Source organism: Aphidius gifuensis, linkage group LG5 (assembly GCF_014905175.1).
Source record: "Aphidius gifuensis isolate YNYX2018 linkage group LG5, ASM1490517v1, whole genome shotgun sequence".
In the NCBI taxonomy this organism is placed as follows: Eukaryota; Metazoa; Arthropoda; class Insecta; order Hymenoptera; family Braconidae; genus Aphidius; species Aphidius gifuensis.
The window spans coordinates 6,286,320-6,307,460 of record NC_057792.1 but is presented as its reverse complement, the minus strand read 5'-3'; the positions used below and the strand labels follow the sequence as shown (position 1 = coordinate 6,307,460).

Below are 21,141 nucleotides of genomic sequence, written 5' to 3'. Positions count from 1 at the left end.
AAGTAAAATTTGAATTATAAATCCGGGCATTCAAACATATATATATTTTTTTTATTACAGTCTCGAAATCAAGCTCATCCAATAAAGTTTTTTTCTTTACTATTAAAATGATGATTTTTTTTCTGATAAAGTAACTATCATTTATACAAGATTTAAAAAAAAAAAAAAAAAAAAGAAACGGAATGTTTATTTTAAACTGAAAAAGAAAAAAAACAAGCGTAAAAACTCCAAACGATAACTTTGAAAAAAAACAATTGGATGAAATTTACTTTTGTAAATCTCCTTGTTGTTGTTGTTGTTGTTGTTGTTGACCTTGTTGTTGTCCTTGTTGTTGTAATTGTTGTTGCACCTGTTGCTGTGCCTGTTGTAAAGACTGATGTATTCGAATTTGTTGTCCATGTCCAGGACTACCTCTTGGAGTTGTTACAATTGGTTTACCAGTAACATGTCTTAATTGTGCATTTGATCCAACAACTTGCATTGTTTGTTTTAAAGAAGTATTACTACCAACACTAACTGGTATAACACGTGCTTGCATTGGTGATTTTGATAATACAACTTGTCCACTTTGTGTTACTGTTTGTCCAGTTGATACATGAGCAAATTGTTGTTGTACATTTGATGGAAATTTAACCATTTGTACAGAAACATTTGTATTTAATTGTTGCTGTTGTTGTTGTTGTTGTTGTTGTTGTTGTTGTTGTTGTTGTTGTGGATGTACTAGCAATTTTTGTACACCACTTTTACCAGGTAATTGTTGTGTTAATTGAGTCATTTTTTGTTGTCCACTTGTTTTATTACCACGTGCTAACGTTTGTGCTGGTACTGATAATGAACGTATTGATGATGGTGTACCTGTTCTTATATTTTGCATACTTGCTTTAACAAGTGTTGATAAATTATTGTTATTATTATTACTATTATTACTACCAGTTGTTGTTGATGGTGATGATGATGATGATGATGATGATGCACCAGCTTGTTGTAAACCAGCTTGTGCAAATATATGGGCTTGTGTTGCTGAATTAATTGTACTAACAATATTTTGTCCACTACTTGTTAATTGTAATTGTCCAATGGCTGCTTTTTGTTGTGCTTGTGTTAAGCCTTTTTTTTGTAATATTGCTGCAAATTCAGGAAATTGTGATCTTTGTTGTTTATCAATAATACCCTGATTAACAGCTGCTGTTGCTTGTTTCATAAGTGCAGCACGTGAATGTTGATTACCAACTGCAACAACTTTTTGTCCACTTTGTTGATTATGTAATAATATTTTTTGTTGATTCATTAAACTTTGACGTTGTTGCTGTTGTCGATTTAATTGAAATTGTAATTGTCCATGTGTTAATGATTTATTATTAACACCTGGTGCCACTGTTACATTAAGAACACCTTTTGGTGTAACAACTGATTGATTTTGTGATGCTACAATATTTGTTGGTGTTGTTGTTAAACGTTGTCCACCAGTTTGTTGTTGTTGTTGTATATTACCAACTGGTACAATTGTTGCTGGTGAACGATTTGTTTCTTGTGTTGCAATTGATGATGCTTGACGTATTTTTGGTGTTGTTACAACTGTTGACTGTTGTTGATGATGATGTTGCTGCTGTTGTTGTTGTTGTTGTTGTTGTTGTTGTTGTTGTTGTTGTTGTTGTTGTTGTTGTTGCTGTTGCTGAGGTGTTGATATTGCTACATTCATTGGAACTTGAGATTTTTGAGCTACCAATGTATTTATTTGTGGTAATTGATTTGTTGTTGGTGTTGTTGTTCCTGCAATTGCTGCTGTTACTGCTGGCGGTGGTGTTGATATTCGAGATGTTTGTGATTGTGCTGCAGCTACAACTGGTTGAGCTTGATGAGCTAATGATGCAGCAGCAGCAGCGGCAGCGGCTTGTGCTGCAGCTGCTGCTTGTACTGCTGCTGCTTGTACTGCTGCTGCTTGTTGTTGAGCAAGTCTTTGAACAGCCAATTGTTGTTGATCTGTCGTCTATAATAATTGAAAAAACAAAAATAAATAAATAAAACATTAATATACATGATAATTAAAATATTTATTATTAAAATAAAAAAATAAATTAATTTACCGTATTTTTTAATTTTTCTTTGGCAATACGTTCAGCACGTTTTAATGCAACTTCAGTTGGTGTCAATGGTGTATCATATTTAATACCCCAATCAGCTAATACACTAGCATGTTTTGAATTTTTACCAGTTGAATTTGTTATAATTGATTTTGCTGCTGGTGTACGTTTATTTGATACTGTTTTAATCATATCAAAACGTGCACATAATAATGTTGTAAAATTTAAATTTTTATCTTGATTAAATAATTGTGATGTACGCATTGGTCTATTTGCTTTAGCTGTTTGTTGTTGTTGTTGATTCTGTTGCTGTTGTTGTTGTTGTTGTTGTTCAAATTGATTTTTATAAATACCTTTTTGTTTTTTTTGTTTTTTAGGTAATGTATCATATAATAATTTACCCTCTTCACGTGGTACAATAACACTGTCATATCTTGATCTACATTGTTTTGGTGATCTATATATTCTACTTGTATTATTAACATAATCAGAAACAAGATCCCAATTTGGTGTATGACCTGGTGATATTATAACAAGACCAAGTGATAAATTTTGATAACCTTGTATTGTTTGTAATATTGCTATGTCTTCATGTATTAACCATTCTAATATAAAATCATAATCATTTATTTTAACAATTGATGTTGATGTTTTAACACCACCAGTACTACCACCACCACCACTGGCACTAACACCACCAGCAGTACCAGCAACAGGCAATGTTATTGATGGTCTTTGATTACTATTACTACCATTATTATTACTACCACGATGTTTTTGTGATTTTTATATCTACGCATTTTTACTAATGCTGCTGATGGACGATCAAATAATGAACGTGGTGCATGTACTGAATCATCTTTATGACGTTTTTGTACTTTACGATTATCACGATCATTTGTTGATGCTGATATTGATGTTGTTGTTGTTGTGGTTGTTGTTTGATTTGTTGTTGTTTCAACACGTGGACGTTTTAATTCTTTTTTAATATATACTGGTGGTAAATCACATTCAGGTATTGGTGTACTATCATAAAGAAAATCCATTGAAAAATCAACATAAACATCATCATCTGATGTTGGAGGAGTTGACGGACACCACATACAAAATTTAATAAATGCCATTTTAAATTTATAAAGAAATTATGAAATTTACATTTTTTATTTGATAGATATTTAAGTATATTATTCAAATCTTACCGGCATTGCTTCCATTGTATTATCCGACAGCCATATCTAAATAACCCAACAAAAAAAAATTGACAAAAAAATCAAAATAAATTTCATTTATATTTTTTTCCAATCCAAGATGTATCCATCAGACTTTCGATATTGACTGCAGCGAAATAACCAGAAGTTTTTTTTTTTTTAATTTTCTTTCAAACTTACCATTGAGAATTTAATCAATATTAATTATCATATTTCAATTATAAATATAATTATTAAATAATAATAATAAAAAAAAAATATTTGGGAAAAAATGTAAGGGGCCTTGTAGTTCATTCAAAGGCTCAAATTTTCATTTTTTTTTTTTCGAAAAAAAAAAAAAGAAAAACCATTCTGGTGGTGTTTCGCTACATTCGAATAATCGAGGGAAAAATTCCTCGCTTTCAATTGATATATAATTTGATACTAATTATTTTTTAATTTATTTTTAAATCATGTGCCTGCTTATATCCTGGGAGTCTCCAAGTTTGGAATGGCAAAGGCAGTGGTTTTGGTGCCATTTAAAAAATAATTTAAATTTTCAAGATTCATATTATTATTATTTTTTTTTTTTACTCAATTATTTTAACTTATTATTATATTTTTAATATTGTGCAGTCATGACACGGCTTTGCCACGCCAAACTGTCATGCAATTAAAAATTATTTAAACCACCAAAACATAAACAAGCACACTGACAAAATTTTGCTTTATTTTAAATTAATTTCTGTTATCATTTTGACACCAAAACGGATCTGAACCTTTGAATGCACTTGGAAACAAACCAAGAAATAAGAAAACACATTGTTATATTTATTTTTCATGTTATTTTTTTAATAATTTCTTTTCTTTTTTTTTTTTTTTTTTCATTCTTTGTTAATTTTTCTTTTTGATAGCAAGGAATATTTCTTCATTTTTCTGTCGGACGCACTTGGATTCATACAAAAATATCAATCACACACTTATCAATTAAATGTAATTACAGGACTTTTTCTTTTTTTTTTTTTTTTGTTTAAATATAAATTGCTTGCAAACAAACTAAAGTCCTATATATATTTTTTTTTTTAGCTTTATATATATAAACAATAACAAAAAAAATAAACGTTAAAAAACAAAAAAAAGAAATTAATTCACGAGATTTTTTTTGAGGGCAAAAGTTTCTAGACAAATTTGAAAAATATTCAGACTCAACTGATAAACGGAATCAATCCACTAGTCAAAATTTTATCAATAATTATTATAATTTCTTTAAAAATTGGTTACGCAATTTTAGATTTTTTTTTTTCTTTCATAACGTTCATCTTTTTTTTTTTTTCATACTAAAATCTAATATAATACAGTCATGAGTTCTCTTGTATCACGAATTATATAAATAATCACTCATTCATAGACCACTTATTTTAATTTTATATTTTACAAAGCCGCTGCCGTAATTTTTTTTTTTTTTTTTTTTTCTTGTTAATCACAAAATAAAAAAGAAAAAAAAAAAATAAAAATTTTCAACGGTAGGGTTTTATTTACAATTAAAAAAAAAAATATTGGCAAAATCAAAAAATATTACGATTTTTAAGAAATTCGTAATTGTCAATAAAATGAAAATAAAAAAAAAAAAAAAAAAATTAATAAAATAAAAAAATCATTAAATTTTCATTTTTAATTTTTTTTCTCTTTTATTATTCTATTTTACAATTTGTTCATATTGATAATTAAATTTGTATTTTTTCAATGATTAAAAATTAATTCTTGATAATGATGAATTTTTCCGTAAATTTTTACGATTTTTTTTATCATTATCAACATCAACATCATCAATAACGTCATTATTATTTTTCAAACTGTGATTATTATCAATTTTTTTAATAATTTTATTACAATTATAACGTGAATGTGTATCAAGTGATAATATTGCAACAACTTTAGCCGTTCTTTGTGGTCTTTCATCATTAATAATATTAATATCAACATTACCATTTGTATCAGTTGTTGTATTATTATCAATAATCATTGATAAATCATTATTTAATTTTTTATTTGTTGTTAATTTAATTTTTTTATTAACATCACTATTATTTGTATCAATTGTTGATCTTGTTATTCTTGGCATTGGTGTATCAGGACGTTTTCTAAATGATGATAATTGTACAATTGTATTATTATCTGTTGATGATGATTTTTTATTGTCAATTAAACGTGAATTTGATCTACTACGTTTTTGTGGTATTAAAAAACCATTATCATTTGTTTTTGTATTTGATGTTGATCTTGTAACTCTTGATTTTGATACTGTTAATGCTGTTGATGAAGCTGATGTAGATGACGATGATGATATTGTATTATCATCATTAATTTTAGGTGCTGTTAATGTTGTTTTAGATGCATTAACATCAATATCATTTTTATCAATTAAATCTGATGTACCAGTTAATGATCTTGTTGATGTTCTTCTTGGTTTTTTATCATCAATATTACAATTACTTGTGTCTGTTATTAATTTTGAACGACGTGTTGATATACCAGATGATGATTTTAATTTACAAACATCATTATCATCACATTGTTCTGTTATTATTTTATTATTTTTACCTTCAACATTATTATCATTATCACTGGTTTTTTATCATTATTATCAATATTTATAGATGATTCATTAGCTTTATTATCAGTTATTTTTGATGATATTGATTCATCAACATATGATAATGAATCAAATGTATTATCATGCGAACAATTATCCAATAAATTATCAATTTTATTTGCATTATTTTCATCTAAATTTGATAAATTATTTGTTGGCTTTTTACAACTACTATCATCATCGTCAATTTTATAATTATCTAATTTATTTGAATTATAATTATCATCGGCATTAACTGTGTCATGTGATTCATTATATTCACTATTTTTATTATGCAAATAATTATCAAAATTATTTGTTTCTAATTCATCAATATTATCATAATTATCAGTATTATTTGTATCAAATGTATCATCATTATTTCTTTTACTTAAATCAATACGTTTACGCATACGTACTGGTAATATTGGTGATACATCAAGTGTCCATAAATTAATTTTAACATCACCACGTGAACGTGTACGTGGTGAATTAAGATCAAGATGATTTTTTTTATTTTTAACCTCAATTTTTTCATTATTTATTTTTTCAGTTTTAATATTATTATTTTTTAATTTTGAATTTTTAAACGGTCTACCGGGTTTACGTTTAACAAATGTTTTTGATATGTATTGTGATGAATTTTTATCTTCATCATCATTATCATCACCATCATCATCATTATCATTATCACTATTATTACTATTATTGTCAATATCAATTTGATTATCATTTAAATATCTATCATCATCATCTTCATTATCATCTGATAAATCCGAATTATCAGATAGATTTGTTAATAATTTTGTTTCTGTTTCTGATAATGTTGCTGATGTTGATGATGATACTGATGATGAAAAACTATTTTGACGACGTGAACTACGACGTATTGGTAAATTTGTAATTTTTTGTTTTTTATTAATTAAACGCTTATTAACCTGATTTTGTGCATCCTCACGAGTATATGTTAATGATTTATCATCATCCTCAGTCATTCTCATGCGTCTATCTTCTTCTTCACGTAATGCACGTAAACGATCAATTTCCCAATCACGTTTTTGTTGTTCAAGTTGAGCTTCAGCTGCTGCCAATTGAGCTGCTGAAAAACAATCTTCTGTTTCTTCAACAAAATGCATTGCATAACGTTCAATTGGTTTTAACTGTAAAATAAAGAAAACAATTTTTTTTATTAATTATAATCTAGTTTAATAAACATTTCATTTAATTATAGATTTTTTCTACGTCATGTGTTTCTCCAGACAGGATTCGCATGATTGAATTTATAATAATCATATCACACGAGTTTTAACAGAGATTTTTAATATATCGCTATCAAAATAATATTAAACCAACTAATTTATTAATTAATCTAAGCTGGTGAGCGGATAGCGAAATTAAATGTTTTTTTTTTTATTTCTAACAATTTCACATTCAAGTATAAAATAGTTGCATGAAAATATGAATCATTATTAAGTCTTTTTTTTGTTTAAATTTCGATTGCTGATTGTGGAAAAAAAAAGAAAACATTTTAAACACAAGAATGAATAATATAAATTATATCCACAAGATTAACTGTTTTATCTTCTAAGAAAATTTATAAAAAACCATTTCAAGTGATTGAAAAAAAATTCTACAAGCAATTTATATCGATAATATATAAAAAATGAATTCAAATTTTATTCTATGCAAAATTTTAAACTTGAGAAAATTGTATTGGTATCAAAGAAATATGTATGACACTTTTGCGCAATGTATCTTTATAAAAAAAAATATATATTGCATGGGAAAGTTGTCATGTAATTTAATCTACCTTCCCTGAAATGATAATTTGCAATGAAATAATACAAATTACTTTGGATGAAAGGTAAAATAAATAATAAAATATATTATATTAATTTTGTAATTACCTGTGAAATAATAGTTTGAACTTCCAATTCAGCTTTTGATATTTGTTGATCATCTTTGTCATAATCATCAAGTGGTATATTTTCATCAAATTCAGCAAGATCAGCAACAGCTTCAGCTTTAGCAATTTTAGCAGCTTGTACATCAAGATCTTCTTCAACAGCAGCAAGTGCTGATTCTAATGCACCCATTGCAATTTTTTCTTCTTGTTGTCCACCACCACTACCACCGCTACCACTTGCAATTGCATTATCAATTTTATTATTTCTATTTTTTTCACGTTCTTTATTTAATTGTACAACATCAGCCATTCTTGTTGTTGCATCACCATCATTATCAACATTAAATAAATCTTGTATTGTTGATGATTTAAAATATGCTGTTGTAAAATTACCATTTTCAATAGCCATTTCACCAAGCATTCTTTTTTGATTAGCTTTTTTTAATATATTTTCTTCAATTGTTTTTTCAGATATTAAACGATAAATATGTACATCACGTGTTTGTCCAATACGATGACAACGATCTTGTGCTTGTGCATCCATTGTTGGATTCCAATCACTATCATAAAATATAACAGTATCAGCACCAGTTAAATTAACACCAACACCACCAGATCTTGTTGATAATATAAAACAAAAAATTCTTTTATCATTATTAAATCTTTCCATTAGTATTTGTCGTTGATCAATTTTTGTTGTACCATCTAAACGTAAATAAATATAACCATGATAATTTAAAAATGCTTCTAATACATCAAGCATTCTTGTCATTTGTGTAAATAATAATACACGATGATAATCAGTCTTTAATTTTCTTAATAAATTATCTAATGATTGTAATTTACCACAATCATATTGTATTAAACGTGGATCAGGAAATTGTGTCATCATTGATGATATTATTGGATGTAATATATCAATTTTTTTAACTAATTTTTTTTCAAATATTGTTTTATAATATTTTTCAGAATTATATTTATGTTGTGATGGATGTGATACATGTATACGTGGCATTGGTGCTGTAACTGCTGGTACATAACATAAATATTTATCAAATATTACCTTTAAATCATCAACAATTTTATCAGTTGTTTTAATTGTATTATTAAGTGTATTTGTTGTACTAAAATATTCATTTCTTGTTCTTAATGATTTTTTTGTATTTTTAATATGTAACCAACCAGAATTCCATTTACAACAATTTGATGGTTTATCAATTCTTAATGCCATAAATAAATCATCACCATATAATGGACATACTGAACATCTTTGTGAATTTATATTTGCAATTGTTTGTAATTTGTTAATACGTTTTTTACGTCTTTCATTATCAATATCTTGTATATAAAATTCAGATTTTGGTGCTTCTTTTAATGCACGTAATTTTTGTTGTTGATTATTACAATCTTTTTGTATATTTTTTGTAACAATACCACAACGTAATTGTCCACTTGTTGAAGAAGATGACGATGATAATGAAGAAGAAGAAGATGACGATGATGATAATGTTGTTGGTGATGATTGTGTTGTTGTAACACTTAATGGTGGTACACGCATAACTGGACGTCCAGTAACTGCTGATGATAAACCCATTATTTTTGGTGATAATACTGTTAATCTTTGACCACTTGTTGTTGTCATTACTGGAAATGATACTGTTGATGATGTATTTGATTGACTTGATGTTAATATTATTTGTCTACCAGTTGGTGTGTGTACAAATTGAGCAAAACTTGGTACATTAATACGTTGTAAATTTTCACCCGATTTAAAAGTTAAACGTGGTATAACATCACGCATAGTTGGATTTGATACTGTTATTCTGGATGTATTTGATGTTGATGGTGTTGTTGTTAATGTTGTTAATGATGTTGATGATGTTGTTGTTGTTGTCGTCGTTGTTGTGGCTAATGATGTTGATACTTGTGATGTATGAGCAACTGGAATTGCTATAAATGAAAAAGAATAAAACAAATATTATTTAATTGATCAAATAAATATATTCAATTATTTTAAAATAATAAAAAAAAAAAAAAAAATGTCATGCCGGTTCTGGAATGTATATTATGTAAAAAATTTCATATACAAGCTGGTCCGGATATTTTAATCTAGCATCATTGCAAAGGAATAAATACACGTCACAATGTAAATTCCGATCGATGATGCAAATAATAATAATAATGAAATAATAATGAAGATAAATTTTATACCTTTTACATTGCATTGATGTTGTACAATTTGTACTGCATAGCCTTGTAATTGTTGTCCACTAGCAACTCTCAATGTAACACCCTGTCCATTATTACCACTTTTATTTGTAATTGATGTATTACTTGATGATGATGGTAATAAACTTGATATATTTTTAATTTTTTGTTGATTCATTTGTGGTATTGTTGGTGGTGCTTTAACTTGATTTGATAATCTAACATTTATTTTAATTTTACCAGATGGACATTTTGGTGGTGGTAATGGTTGTGTATCAATTTCTTCAATTAATTTACGTGGTACTTGACATTTACGTACACGATGTGATGCAAATGCTGTTATTGTTTTTTCATAATTTATAAGATTTAAATTTAAATAATTTAAATCAACATGTTTCATTGGATTATAATCAAGTGCATTCCATACTAATGATGCTGTTATGTATTCTAATACTTCCATACGAAATGGTGATACTGTTGGACGTACTTCAAATAAATTTGGATGATTACATACTTTACGTAGCTGCATCAGTACATTTATTACACTTAATAAATTACCACTTGCAAGTGTTTCTTTTGTTTTAGCACGTGACATAAAATCATCATACAAAAATCTTTGACGTTTTGATAATCTACACATTATAACGTGTTCATATTTTTTTGGCAATTGTTTTTCAACTTCACACTTTAATCTTCGTAATAAAAATGGACGTAAAACCTGTAATACAAATCAAACAAAAGGTTAATTATTATTTTTTATAAATTATGCAAAGTTTAGAAATATATTCATTTTTTTTTTTTTAAATATAAATTGTATCTCCCGACAGGATTCGCATGGCAGAATTAATTATTTCTAATCACACGAGTTTTAATAGAGATTTTTCTTTCAAATTACTATCTCGCTATCAAAAAAAAATAAACCAGTAAATTTATTGAAAAATATTCTGGGGAGCGGATAGCGAGAAACATTTCATTTTTTTCTTTTTTTTTTTGCAAGTATTACGTACAGACCTTGTGAAGACGACGAATAACATTTTCGTTGAATTGATTGTTTCCTTCAATCATTCCAGTCACTGGATTGCTGAACCATTCTTTAAATTCTCGATGTGATTGAAATACATTTGGCATTAAAAAATGCATCAAAGACCATAATTCCATTAAATTATTTTGTAACGGAGTACCAGTCAATAATAATCGTCTAGAAGAAAACAAAAAAAAAAACATTATTATTAAGTTCCGGCTTTTATTTTAAATGAATTATTTTCATGTATTTTTATTTTCAATCAGACAAATGCCTCGATAACAGCACAAAGTAGGTTCAAGTTGAATGGATCTTGTTCCTTCAGAAACGGTATTTTAACATCATAGAAAAATATTTGTTTAATTTTTTTAATAATAAAAATTAAATATTTATAAAATAAATTACCTTTGAGTTTGAAAATTAAGCAGTAGTTGCCATCTTTGTGATTTGAAATTTTTAATATTTTGTGCTTCATCAAGAATTAAATATTTCCATTTTTTTCTACGAAAACTTTGATGATCTTGAATGACTAATTTGTATGATGTTATACAAATATGAAATGCATTTGGTTTTGTCCATCCAGTTCTTTTTTGTTTACGTTCTTTTTGTGTACCATAATATGTTAATATTTTAAAACCAGGACACCATTTTTTACATTCCATTTCCCAATTAAGCATAACTGATGTTGGTACTATTATTAAATGTGGTCCCCAATTACCTTTTTCACATGCTAAATGTGATAATAATGCTATTGTTTGAATTGTTTTACCAAGACCCATTTCATCAGCTAATATACCATTTAATTTTCTATCAAACATTGTCACCAACCAGTCCAATCCAATATGCTGATATTCACGAAGTGAATGTTTCAATAAAAATGGAATTTTCGTTACAACCTGTTGACATATTAAAAAAACAAATAAAAATTAATAAATCATTTCTTTTTCTTCTTCTAAATTAAAATATTTTTATGAATATTTGTGTAACACTTTTGCGCAATTAATTTTTATTAAATAATAAATAATTGCATGGGAAAGATGTCACATATTTTTATCTACCTAACGTGAAATGATGAATTGTAATTTAATGTACAAAACACTTTGGAAGAAAGGCATTTAATATTGTTATTTTTAATCATTAAAAATATAATAAAACTTACACTTGTTGTTAATAATGTATTTCCTTTTGGTTGTATACTTTCAGCAAGTGCAGCAACATCATCCATTTCATCATGTGTATCTGATTGTGATGATTGTTCAACATTACTTTTATCAAAATCTTCAAATAATGATTTAAGACCAATACTTGTTTCATCATCACTTTGATTTTGTAATTTTTCAGTTGTTTCATCATCACTGTCACATTCACTTGATGATTTATCATCATCTTCATCATCATCAACAGCTTTTTCTGATTCTTTTTCAGAATCTATAACAATAAAAACAAAAAAATTTATTAATATTAACTATATGATACAGTATTAAATAGATTTTATAATAATTATTTTTTTTTCAATCAGACAAATGCCTCGATAACAGCACAAAGTAGGTTCAAGTTGAATGGATCTTGTTCCTTCAGAAACGGTATTTTAACATCATTTAAAAAAAAAAAACAAACTAATATATAATTTTTTAAGATTATAAAAATAATATTTACCTTGATCATCACTGTCATCTTCAACTTCCATTGGTTGCTGATTTAAACCACTGTATTTAGCCATTAATTCATCAATAGACATTTCATTTTCAGCATTTAAATCATCAATTTCTTGTTTATGATCAATTTTACTTTCATTTTTTTCTTGTTCCATAATTGTATCTTCATCATCATCAGTTGATTCACCACTAGCTATATGAAATTCATCATCAGCATTATTTTCATTATCTTGTTGACTTTTTTCTTCTTCATCATCATCTTCTTCTTCTCCTTCTACTACATCATCATTATCTTCACCTTCTTCTTCACCACCTTGTTCTTCTTCATTATTTATTTGTAATTCTTGATCTCTTTCTTCTAAATAATTTGGTGGTAATTCTTTAAGTAAATCTTCTAATGGTAATTCAGATTCTTTTTTTAATAATTCAACTTCTTCTTTATGATTCATTGATTTCATTTCTTCTTCAGCTTTTGCAATTGTTTCTTCATCATCATCTGAACATTGATTTGGTTCAAATTCATCATCTGAATTTGTTTTACTTGTTGGTACTGGTGATGATATACGTGAACTATTTATTGATGCTGGTACACTTTGATTACCATCTGTTTTATTAAGACCCTCTGTTAACCATGTTGAATATTTTTCAGTTTGACCAACAATAAAATTAAGATGTTGATCAAGTGCTTTTTTACGTTTTTCTTCAAGTTTTGTTTGTTGTTTAATTTCAACTAGCTAAAATACAACAAAAAAAAGAAAAAATTTAATTAGTAAATTTTTTTTTTTAAACAATTATAATTTACATAATAAATAAAATATAATTAATAAATGTTTCCAAATAATTTTATGGTACAAATTAAATATTTGAAACCTGATTTAAATAATTTAGATAAATTTTATGTTCCCACAATGAGCTCACAGTTTCTAAAATGATAATATTGAAGCTGCCGGCTTAAGTATGTGGGGTAAAAATAAAAATATAAAGAAAATAATCAATTAAAATTAATATTTACCTTTTCAACATTTGTCTTTAACTTCTTTAGCAACAAAACCAGCAATTTTTTTAAGTCTAAGTTCTTGTAATTTTTCAGCTTTAAGTGCTTGTATTGCTTTTTCTTGAAAATGTTTTTGTACCATTCTAGCACATTTTTTAGCAGCAGCTTTTTTCCATTTTCTTTCTTGTGCAAAATCAGCAGCAAGCCATACCATTTCTTCAAGTAAATAATCCCAATGTGCTTTTGTACGTGTTGGTTCTTGAATTTTAGGTAATCTTCTTTCTGACCATAAACCATCACGTTGTAATTCATTTATTCTTTGCATAACATATGCTTCTTGTTTAGCTTTTTCAACAATTTGTTCTTGATTATTATGACAATCATTTGTAATTAATGATGATGATGACGGTGATGAAGATGTTGATGTTGTTGGTGATGGTACTTGTTGTTGTGGTAATTTAACTAATTTAACAACTGGTTGTGATACACTTGCTGATGTTATAGCTGTTGATATTGATGCTGTTGTTGTTGTTTTAACTGTTGATGTTGTTGATGTTATTGATTGAGTTGTTGTTGCTGTTGGTGCTGCAGTCGTTAGTGTTGTTGTTGTTATTACTGCTTTCGTAACAATTGGAGCTACTGCTGTTGTTGTTACTGTTGTTGTTGCTGTCGTTACTGCAGCTGTTGTTGCTGTTGTTGTTGATGTTGATGACACTGGCACTTGTGATATTGATGATATTTTTACTGGCTCTAGAGTTGATGGTGTTGGTGTTCCACCTTTTTTAATTAAAAAAAAAAAAAAAATGATTATCAGTTAGTTTTCTTTACATGAAGAATTATGTAATTTAATTTATGTTTTTATTTTTAATTTGTAACGAACGTATCCCTTAGGCAAAAAGACGATAATGATCTTGAAGCCTTACACATGCTCGTAATTAATATACCCACAAATTTTAAGGCCAATACAAGCAAAATCACTTGAATCAACGGAATATTATTCGTGGGTTGAAAGAAAAGAAAATATATTTTTTTTTCTTTCATTATTAAAAAATAATCATCATACAACATATTTTAATGACATGCAAAAATTATTTTTATCCTATTAAAACAACATTTTATTCTACGACAATAATTTTCCATTAATATAAAGGAAAAATAAAATTTCAAATTAAAAATAACCTTGGTATCTCTATTGTTCAAAGTAATATTAATTTTTTTTCGATTTTAATTAAATCTTCTGTTGGAATAATAATTATCATTATTAAAACAAGTAATTTATTAATTTAAATATTTAATTACTCAAAGAGAATTTACTATATTTAAATATTCAAGGTGTTTATTTGTTAATTGAAAAAAATTTTTGAACGTAAGAGATACCTTGAAATACTAAATAAACATCGAGTGACACAATCCTAATATTGTTGGGTAATCACCTATAATTATGGTAGGTGCAATAGTAGAAGTATTAGGTGGAGGGTGAACTGTGATTGTTGGTGGTTGTATAGACGTCCTTATAGCAAAAATCATGCCATGACGACCACCTTGGGGTCTACCTGGTAATTGACCTACTACCCAAATTTAATAATTCGTTTTTTTTTTTTTTGTTCATTTCTTCATTCATTTAACATTGGTCATCATATGAAGTAACACATATTTTAAATTTATACTTTAAGAAATAAATCAACTCACCTTGTTGACTTAGTTGTGCTACAGCTGCTGGTAATGTTGTTGATACAGCAATTGGTGTAACACCAACACCACTTACTTTAACTTCATTTGAATTTGTTAATAAATTTGTATTTTTTAATAAATTATTAATAACTGTTGTCATTGGTGCTAATAAATCTTCATCATTATCATTTGCATCAAGTTTTTGTGATTTTAAAAATTTTAAATAATCAGATGTTGGTAATTTTTTTCTCCAATATTGAAAATCCATCATATTACCATCATTTAATAAATAATATAATTCAGTTACATTATCAATATATTTATCACGTAATGAACTCATTCTATGAATTTTACTATCCATAATACGATTACGATAACATATTGTATCATCATTAAGTGTTGATTTATCATTTGTATCATTTAATTTTAATTTTTTTAATGGTGGTGATGATGTATTTAATGATGCAACTGATGTTGGTGTTAAAAACATATTACCAATTGATGTTTTTATTAATTTTGGTGATGTTGATAATACAACTTTTGTTGTATTTATACGATTTGGTGTTGATGATGTTGTACCACCACTAGAAGTTGCAACACCAACAACACGTGGTGTTTGATTATTTATATTGACTATCCTGGTAACACCAACTTGCTGAATACCAGCATTTGTTGTTGAACTCGTTATCATCTTTAAACAAATACAAATAAATAAAATTAATTATTTAATAGAAATATTATTATTTTAAAATTGAATTTTTATTTATTATTAAATTCTTCAGATAAATGCCTCGTTTAACAGCACAAATTGGTTTCGATTTGAATGGATATCAAAACCATCAGGTTCGGTATAGAATCATCATTGAATTAACATGTTAAAAATATAAATTAACTTTGTTATTTTAATTACCTGATTAAGTCCAGGTACTTGTGATGTAATGACAAATTGTTGTCCACTTGTTGTGATGACATTGAGTCCTTGTCCAGTAGCCAATACTTGCTGGATACTAAGAGTTGTTTGTTGGGTATTATTATTACCTGGATTACCACCATTATTATTACTTCCACCCCCAGACAGGGGCGGCAAAGTAGGCGCGCCCTGTTTATCACTCATTACACATCACACTGTAATCATTAAATATAAACAAAAAAATTAATCAACTAATCATTAAACAAATATTTAAATATATATTCAACTTATTACATGTATTTTTTTTTTTTTTTTTTCAAAGAAAATTATATTTAATATTTGTTTCATTATCATGTTTATATTATCACATATACAAATGTCAACAAGTTAATTAACCTCTTAACAAAAATCATCAAATAAATTAAAAAAAAAAATTTATAATTTTTCATTTTAAATAATTATTAATTGGTATTTTCGATTAGTATTAATTTATTTTTAATTCAAATTAACAATTGTTGAGATTGATTATTCGAGATGACTGCCGAAATCGAAATCCCCGGGACACGAGTCGCAAGCGTCCAACCGCGCCATACCAAACGCAAAAAAAAAAAAAAAAAAAAATGGAATGTGCAAAAAAAAAAAAAGAAAAAATTATTCAATAATCACAAGAAGCCAGCAAATATTAACAAAACCGTAGTTGACATTAATAAAACAATAAAAAAATTAATTAAAAAAAAAAATATATTAAATAGAAAATTAAAAAAAAAAAAAAAAAAATTTAGTAATTAAAAAAAATTTCGAAAAAAAAATGTTTTATTATAAATTGCAAGTTAATTAATTTTTTTGGGAAATTTATTACTAATGAAGTTTGTGTATTAAATAATTTTATGAAAAAAAAAAATTAAATACGAGTGCCAAGCCCATCAACAAGACACGATACAAAGGAAATTTTGTGTCGGCCATATTGGCGTTGTATACGATGCCATGGGTTATATGTCGTTCGACTTACCATAATGTAATCACAAAATTGTTAAGTGCACATTTTGCATAGTTTATAATTAATTTAATTTAAACATTTTATTATTAATAAATAAATTGTAAATATCACTTATTAACCACCACATGTGATACAATGTTTTAAAAACTATTATTATTATTATTTAAACTTTAAAAAAAAAAAAAAAAAAATTTTTTTTTTTTTTTTTTTTTTTTTCACCCAAGTATGGTATTGAATGTTGAAATAAAATTTTTACGTTCGTCACTGGGATGCCGCCCTCAAGGACACGCGAACCACAGACATCTAAACATGGCGACTGCACGAAATGATATTGCCCGGAATATACGGGACGATGTCGATGCTCAGAGTCTGCGCCAACCATTAAAAAAAAAAAAAAATGCTTCGAAAATTCGAGGAAAAAAAAGGGAAAAAAAAAGTTGAACGATTAAACAAAATGGCGGCTGAATAATGCCGTCACTTGATGGCGCTTTTGTCATTTAAACCGGAAATTGGCGTTGCTGAATTGTGATTGGTTTAAATTTAATACACGCGGCTGGGATTGGATGGCTAACTTTAAGAATATTATGACGTGTTTCCTGTATCAAATCAGCAACAGTTTTTTCTTTTTTTTCAACAAAATTATTAATAAATTACTCCAAAAAAAATTTGCATTATTTTGGGGAAAATTTGATGTATTATTAAATGAAATTAATGTTAATTAATATTTAATTAAATTTTTAAAATACACTTTCATTTTTAGATTTAATTTATCAAAATCAACGTGGAGTAAATTTTTCTTCAAGATGATTTTAAAACTATCTACTCGTTTTTTAAATATATAATTAATGAAAATTAATTTAACGATTGATTAATTAATTTAAAATAAATATATAATAAAAATTTAACAAGAAAAAGGAGCACGCGTAAAAATTTACCACGTGGAAAATGATAAAATTTTCCAAGTATTAAAAATAATTATTATAAACTTACCAATTTTGTTATAAATAGTTGTTGATGAATTGTTTCAATTATTATATTTAACCATAATATAAAAAAAATCAAAAAAATTAATTTAAACGGAGTAACTAACGAACAACCGATCGCAATTCTTCCACATGTGATCTAAAAGTCGCGAGGCAATTTTTATAAAACAAGTTTGACTCGACTAAATCCGAAATGACTCGAAATAATAATCCCATTATTAATATTAATTTTATTTATATAAATAATAAATTATTAATTTACCAATTATTTTAATATAAAAATTATACCCTTAAGCTAATATTTTATATTTTAGTAAAACTTTTTTCTTTTTTTAATTTGTTAAAACGATGTGGACCTGTTGACTTTAACAATTGGAATGGAATGAGAAAATAATTTTTCGTGGCAACTTCACGTGTTTAAGGAAAAAATTAAATACACACACATCAATAATGTATATGGTAATTTTGTGTGTATTAATTTATATGTGTGACACCGATGATCAAATTCCAAGAAAAATAATATCTTCAATTGACTAACGTAGTACTTAAATTAACAATTATTTATATTATTTATAAATTTATAAATTATTTTATATAGTTAATACTTTTAATATTAATATTTTAATTTTATTATTTTTAATTTATTAAATTTTTAATTAAGTTCTTTTGGTTTTTTAATTTTTTTCATTTGACACGTTGTTTTAGACAAAAAATTGTTTATTAATTTTGTTGTTATTTTATAAACAATATAATTTAATAATTAGATAATTTTTATTTAGGTATAAATAATTGTTTATTTATTTATTTTTATATTTAATTTTTTAATAATTGTTTTTTTAATAATTACAGATTAGAAAAAAAAGGAAAATGGCTAGATTAAATTCATTAATTCATCCAGAATTAAATAATGATATAATTGAAATACTTGAAAAAAAAAAAATAATAACAGGAATGGATTTTCTTAATGAGTCAACTGAAAAGATACAAAAAATTATTAAATTTAAATTAGAAAATATTTATAGTATTCGAAATGCAATTGTTGATAGATATGGTGGAAAAGACAATGATATTGATGCTCTATTAAAATTTGAAAAAATTAAATTATCAACTGGAATTGAGAGGTGATTGTTAATTTTTTTTTGATACAATATTAATTTGGCTTTTTGATGAATGAAAAAATTTATTTATTTTTAGTTTAGATAATTTATTAGATGGTGGTATTTGTGTTGGAAATATTTATGAAATTTGTGGTCCATCATCTGCTGGAAAAACTCAACTTTGTTTGAACATTGCTGGAAATATTGTTCATAAATATGAACATGAAATTATTTATATTGATACGAAAAGCGATTTTTCTTCATCAAGAATTTATGAGCTTCATAGAAAAAATATAAGCTCCATGGTTATTAATTTAAATTTAATTATATTATTTTCTTTTTTTTTTTTGTTTAATTTTAAAACTGTTTTTTATTTATTTCTTTTCATTTTAGAAAATTGAAAAATTCATGAAATGTATTCAAGTATATCCAGTTGAAAATGTTCATCAACTATTGAATATTCTTCACATGTTAGCATCAAAAAAATTTAATGAAATTAAATTAATTATCATTGATTCATTACCAACACTTTTTTATAATGAAACAGATGAACGTAAAAGTTTATCATTTATAAATTATTTATCAAATATTTGTAATTATTTAGTTAATGAATGTCATATGATAATTATAACGACAAATTTAATAAGTCATTGGAGAGAGACTGAAGGTTTTAATATTCCAATTGATACAAGTACAATTAATATTAAACCAACATTAGGAAAATTTTGGAATCATATTCCAAATGTTAGACTGTTAATTGAACAATACGAAAATGAAAAAAGAAAAATATCATTATGGAAATCTAGTGATTCTTGTATTTCTAAATATATTCAAGTTAACTTGACAAATTTTGGATTTAAATAATTTTATTATAGGTAATCATTATTAAATTATTGTTTTAGTTTAACAAAGTTCATTTTTATAATACAAATTTCGAGAGATTTAAACTTGCCTCAAATGTAACTTTTAAACTGTGATAAACCAAGTAGTTTTAATAAATTAATTTAGAAAATTTTTAAGATTATTATAATCAAGCTTTGTTTTTTATTTACACAATGTAGCAATATTTTTATATTACAATTGTTAAGATCATATATAATATATTACAATTAAAACAGTCCATTTTAAGTATGAATTAATCTTGTGTGACTAGATTTTAAAATACACCAACAAGTAAATTATTATTTTTTAAGATACTTGTTTTTTTTTTTCTAATTTTTATTGTTCGTCAGTCAAACGTGAATTTGATTTTAACTCTATGAGCTTTTATTCTTTTTAAATTAAACATGTTTAATTATTAAATATCTAAATACTTTTCTATTTTCTTTTCCCATCAATTCGTACTTAAAATTTCAGACATAAAATATAATTTTTTAGTTTTACAGTACGTTATTTAAGAAAAAAAAAAAAATTTATACAATGACACTTAAGAAAATTTGTTGTAAATCATATAAATAAATTATAAAATAAAAATTAAGTAATACTCTGCCGAGTAAAATTAACAAAAACATTTGTTAATTTGACGTAGAAAAACGATTAATTAAGACTAGTTGTCATTCCATTCGTGATTTAAAGTCTATTTAAATTACGGAAAAATAAAAATTACATGATATTATCATTATCATATTTGTTAATTTAATTTTGTTCTTTTAATTAATTATATTTTTTTTTTTTTATTTTGAGATTCAGCTCATATATTTTAATACTGAATTAAAATTGAAAAAATTAATCGAAAAAAAAAAAAAAGACTATTTACATTTGATCAAACACAGATTGAGCTGTTTAATTAAAATAAACAA

At 25.7% G+C, this 21,141-nt stretch overlaps 2 protein-coding genes across 2 annotated transcripts; one reads left to right on the top strand and one right to left on the bottom strand.

Annotated features, from left to right (window-relative positions):
• Positions 1-265: 265 nt before the first annotated feature.
• On the bottom strand, positions 266-17,631 carry LOC122856291 (helicase domino-like). The gene is given in 17 exon segments (XM_044157985.1): positions 266-1,987; positions 2,085-2,843; positions 2,846-3,185; positions 3,282-3,316; positions 6,839-7,060; positions 7,808-9,756; positions 10,018-10,732; positions 11,026-11,212; positions 11,441-11,931; positions 12,195-12,463; positions 12,692-13,424; positions 13,703-13,718; positions 13,720-14,461; positions 15,118-15,252; positions 15,374-16,046; positions 16,266-16,480; positions 17,275-17,631. Coding segments are annotated over 16 exon segments (9,192 nt in total). The 5' UTR covers positions 16,470-16,480; positions 17,275-17,631.
• Positions 17,632-19,126: 1,495 nt separating this feature from the next.
• Positions 19,127-20,763, top strand: LOC122857330 (DNA repair protein RAD51 homolog 4-like). The gene is made up of 3 exons (XM_044159450.1): positions 19,127-19,366; positions 19,440-19,647; positions 19,736-20,763. Exons 1-3 carry the CDS (start codon positions 19,197-19,199, stop codon positions 20,204-20,206), a joined length of 849 nt encoding a protein of 282 aa, XP_044015385.1. The 5' UTR covers positions 19,127-19,196; the 3' UTR covers positions 20,207-20,763.
• Positions 20,764-21,141: the final 378 nt, after the last annotated feature.

Bases quoted from the DNA above. Each gene is read 5' to 3' on its own strand.
- LOC122857330 (XM_044159450.1), top strand. From the start codon at position 19,197: ATGGATTTTCTTAATGAGTCAACTGAAAAGATACAAAAAATTATTAAA. The intron at 19,367-19,439 runs GTGATTGTTAAT...ATTTATTTTTAG, and splicing joins TTATCAACTGGAATTGAGAG to TTTAGATAATTTATTAGATG. The intron at 19,648-19,735 runs GTTATTAATTTA...TTTTCATTTTAG, and splicing joins GAAAAAATATAAGCTCCATG to AAAATTGAAAAATTCATGAA.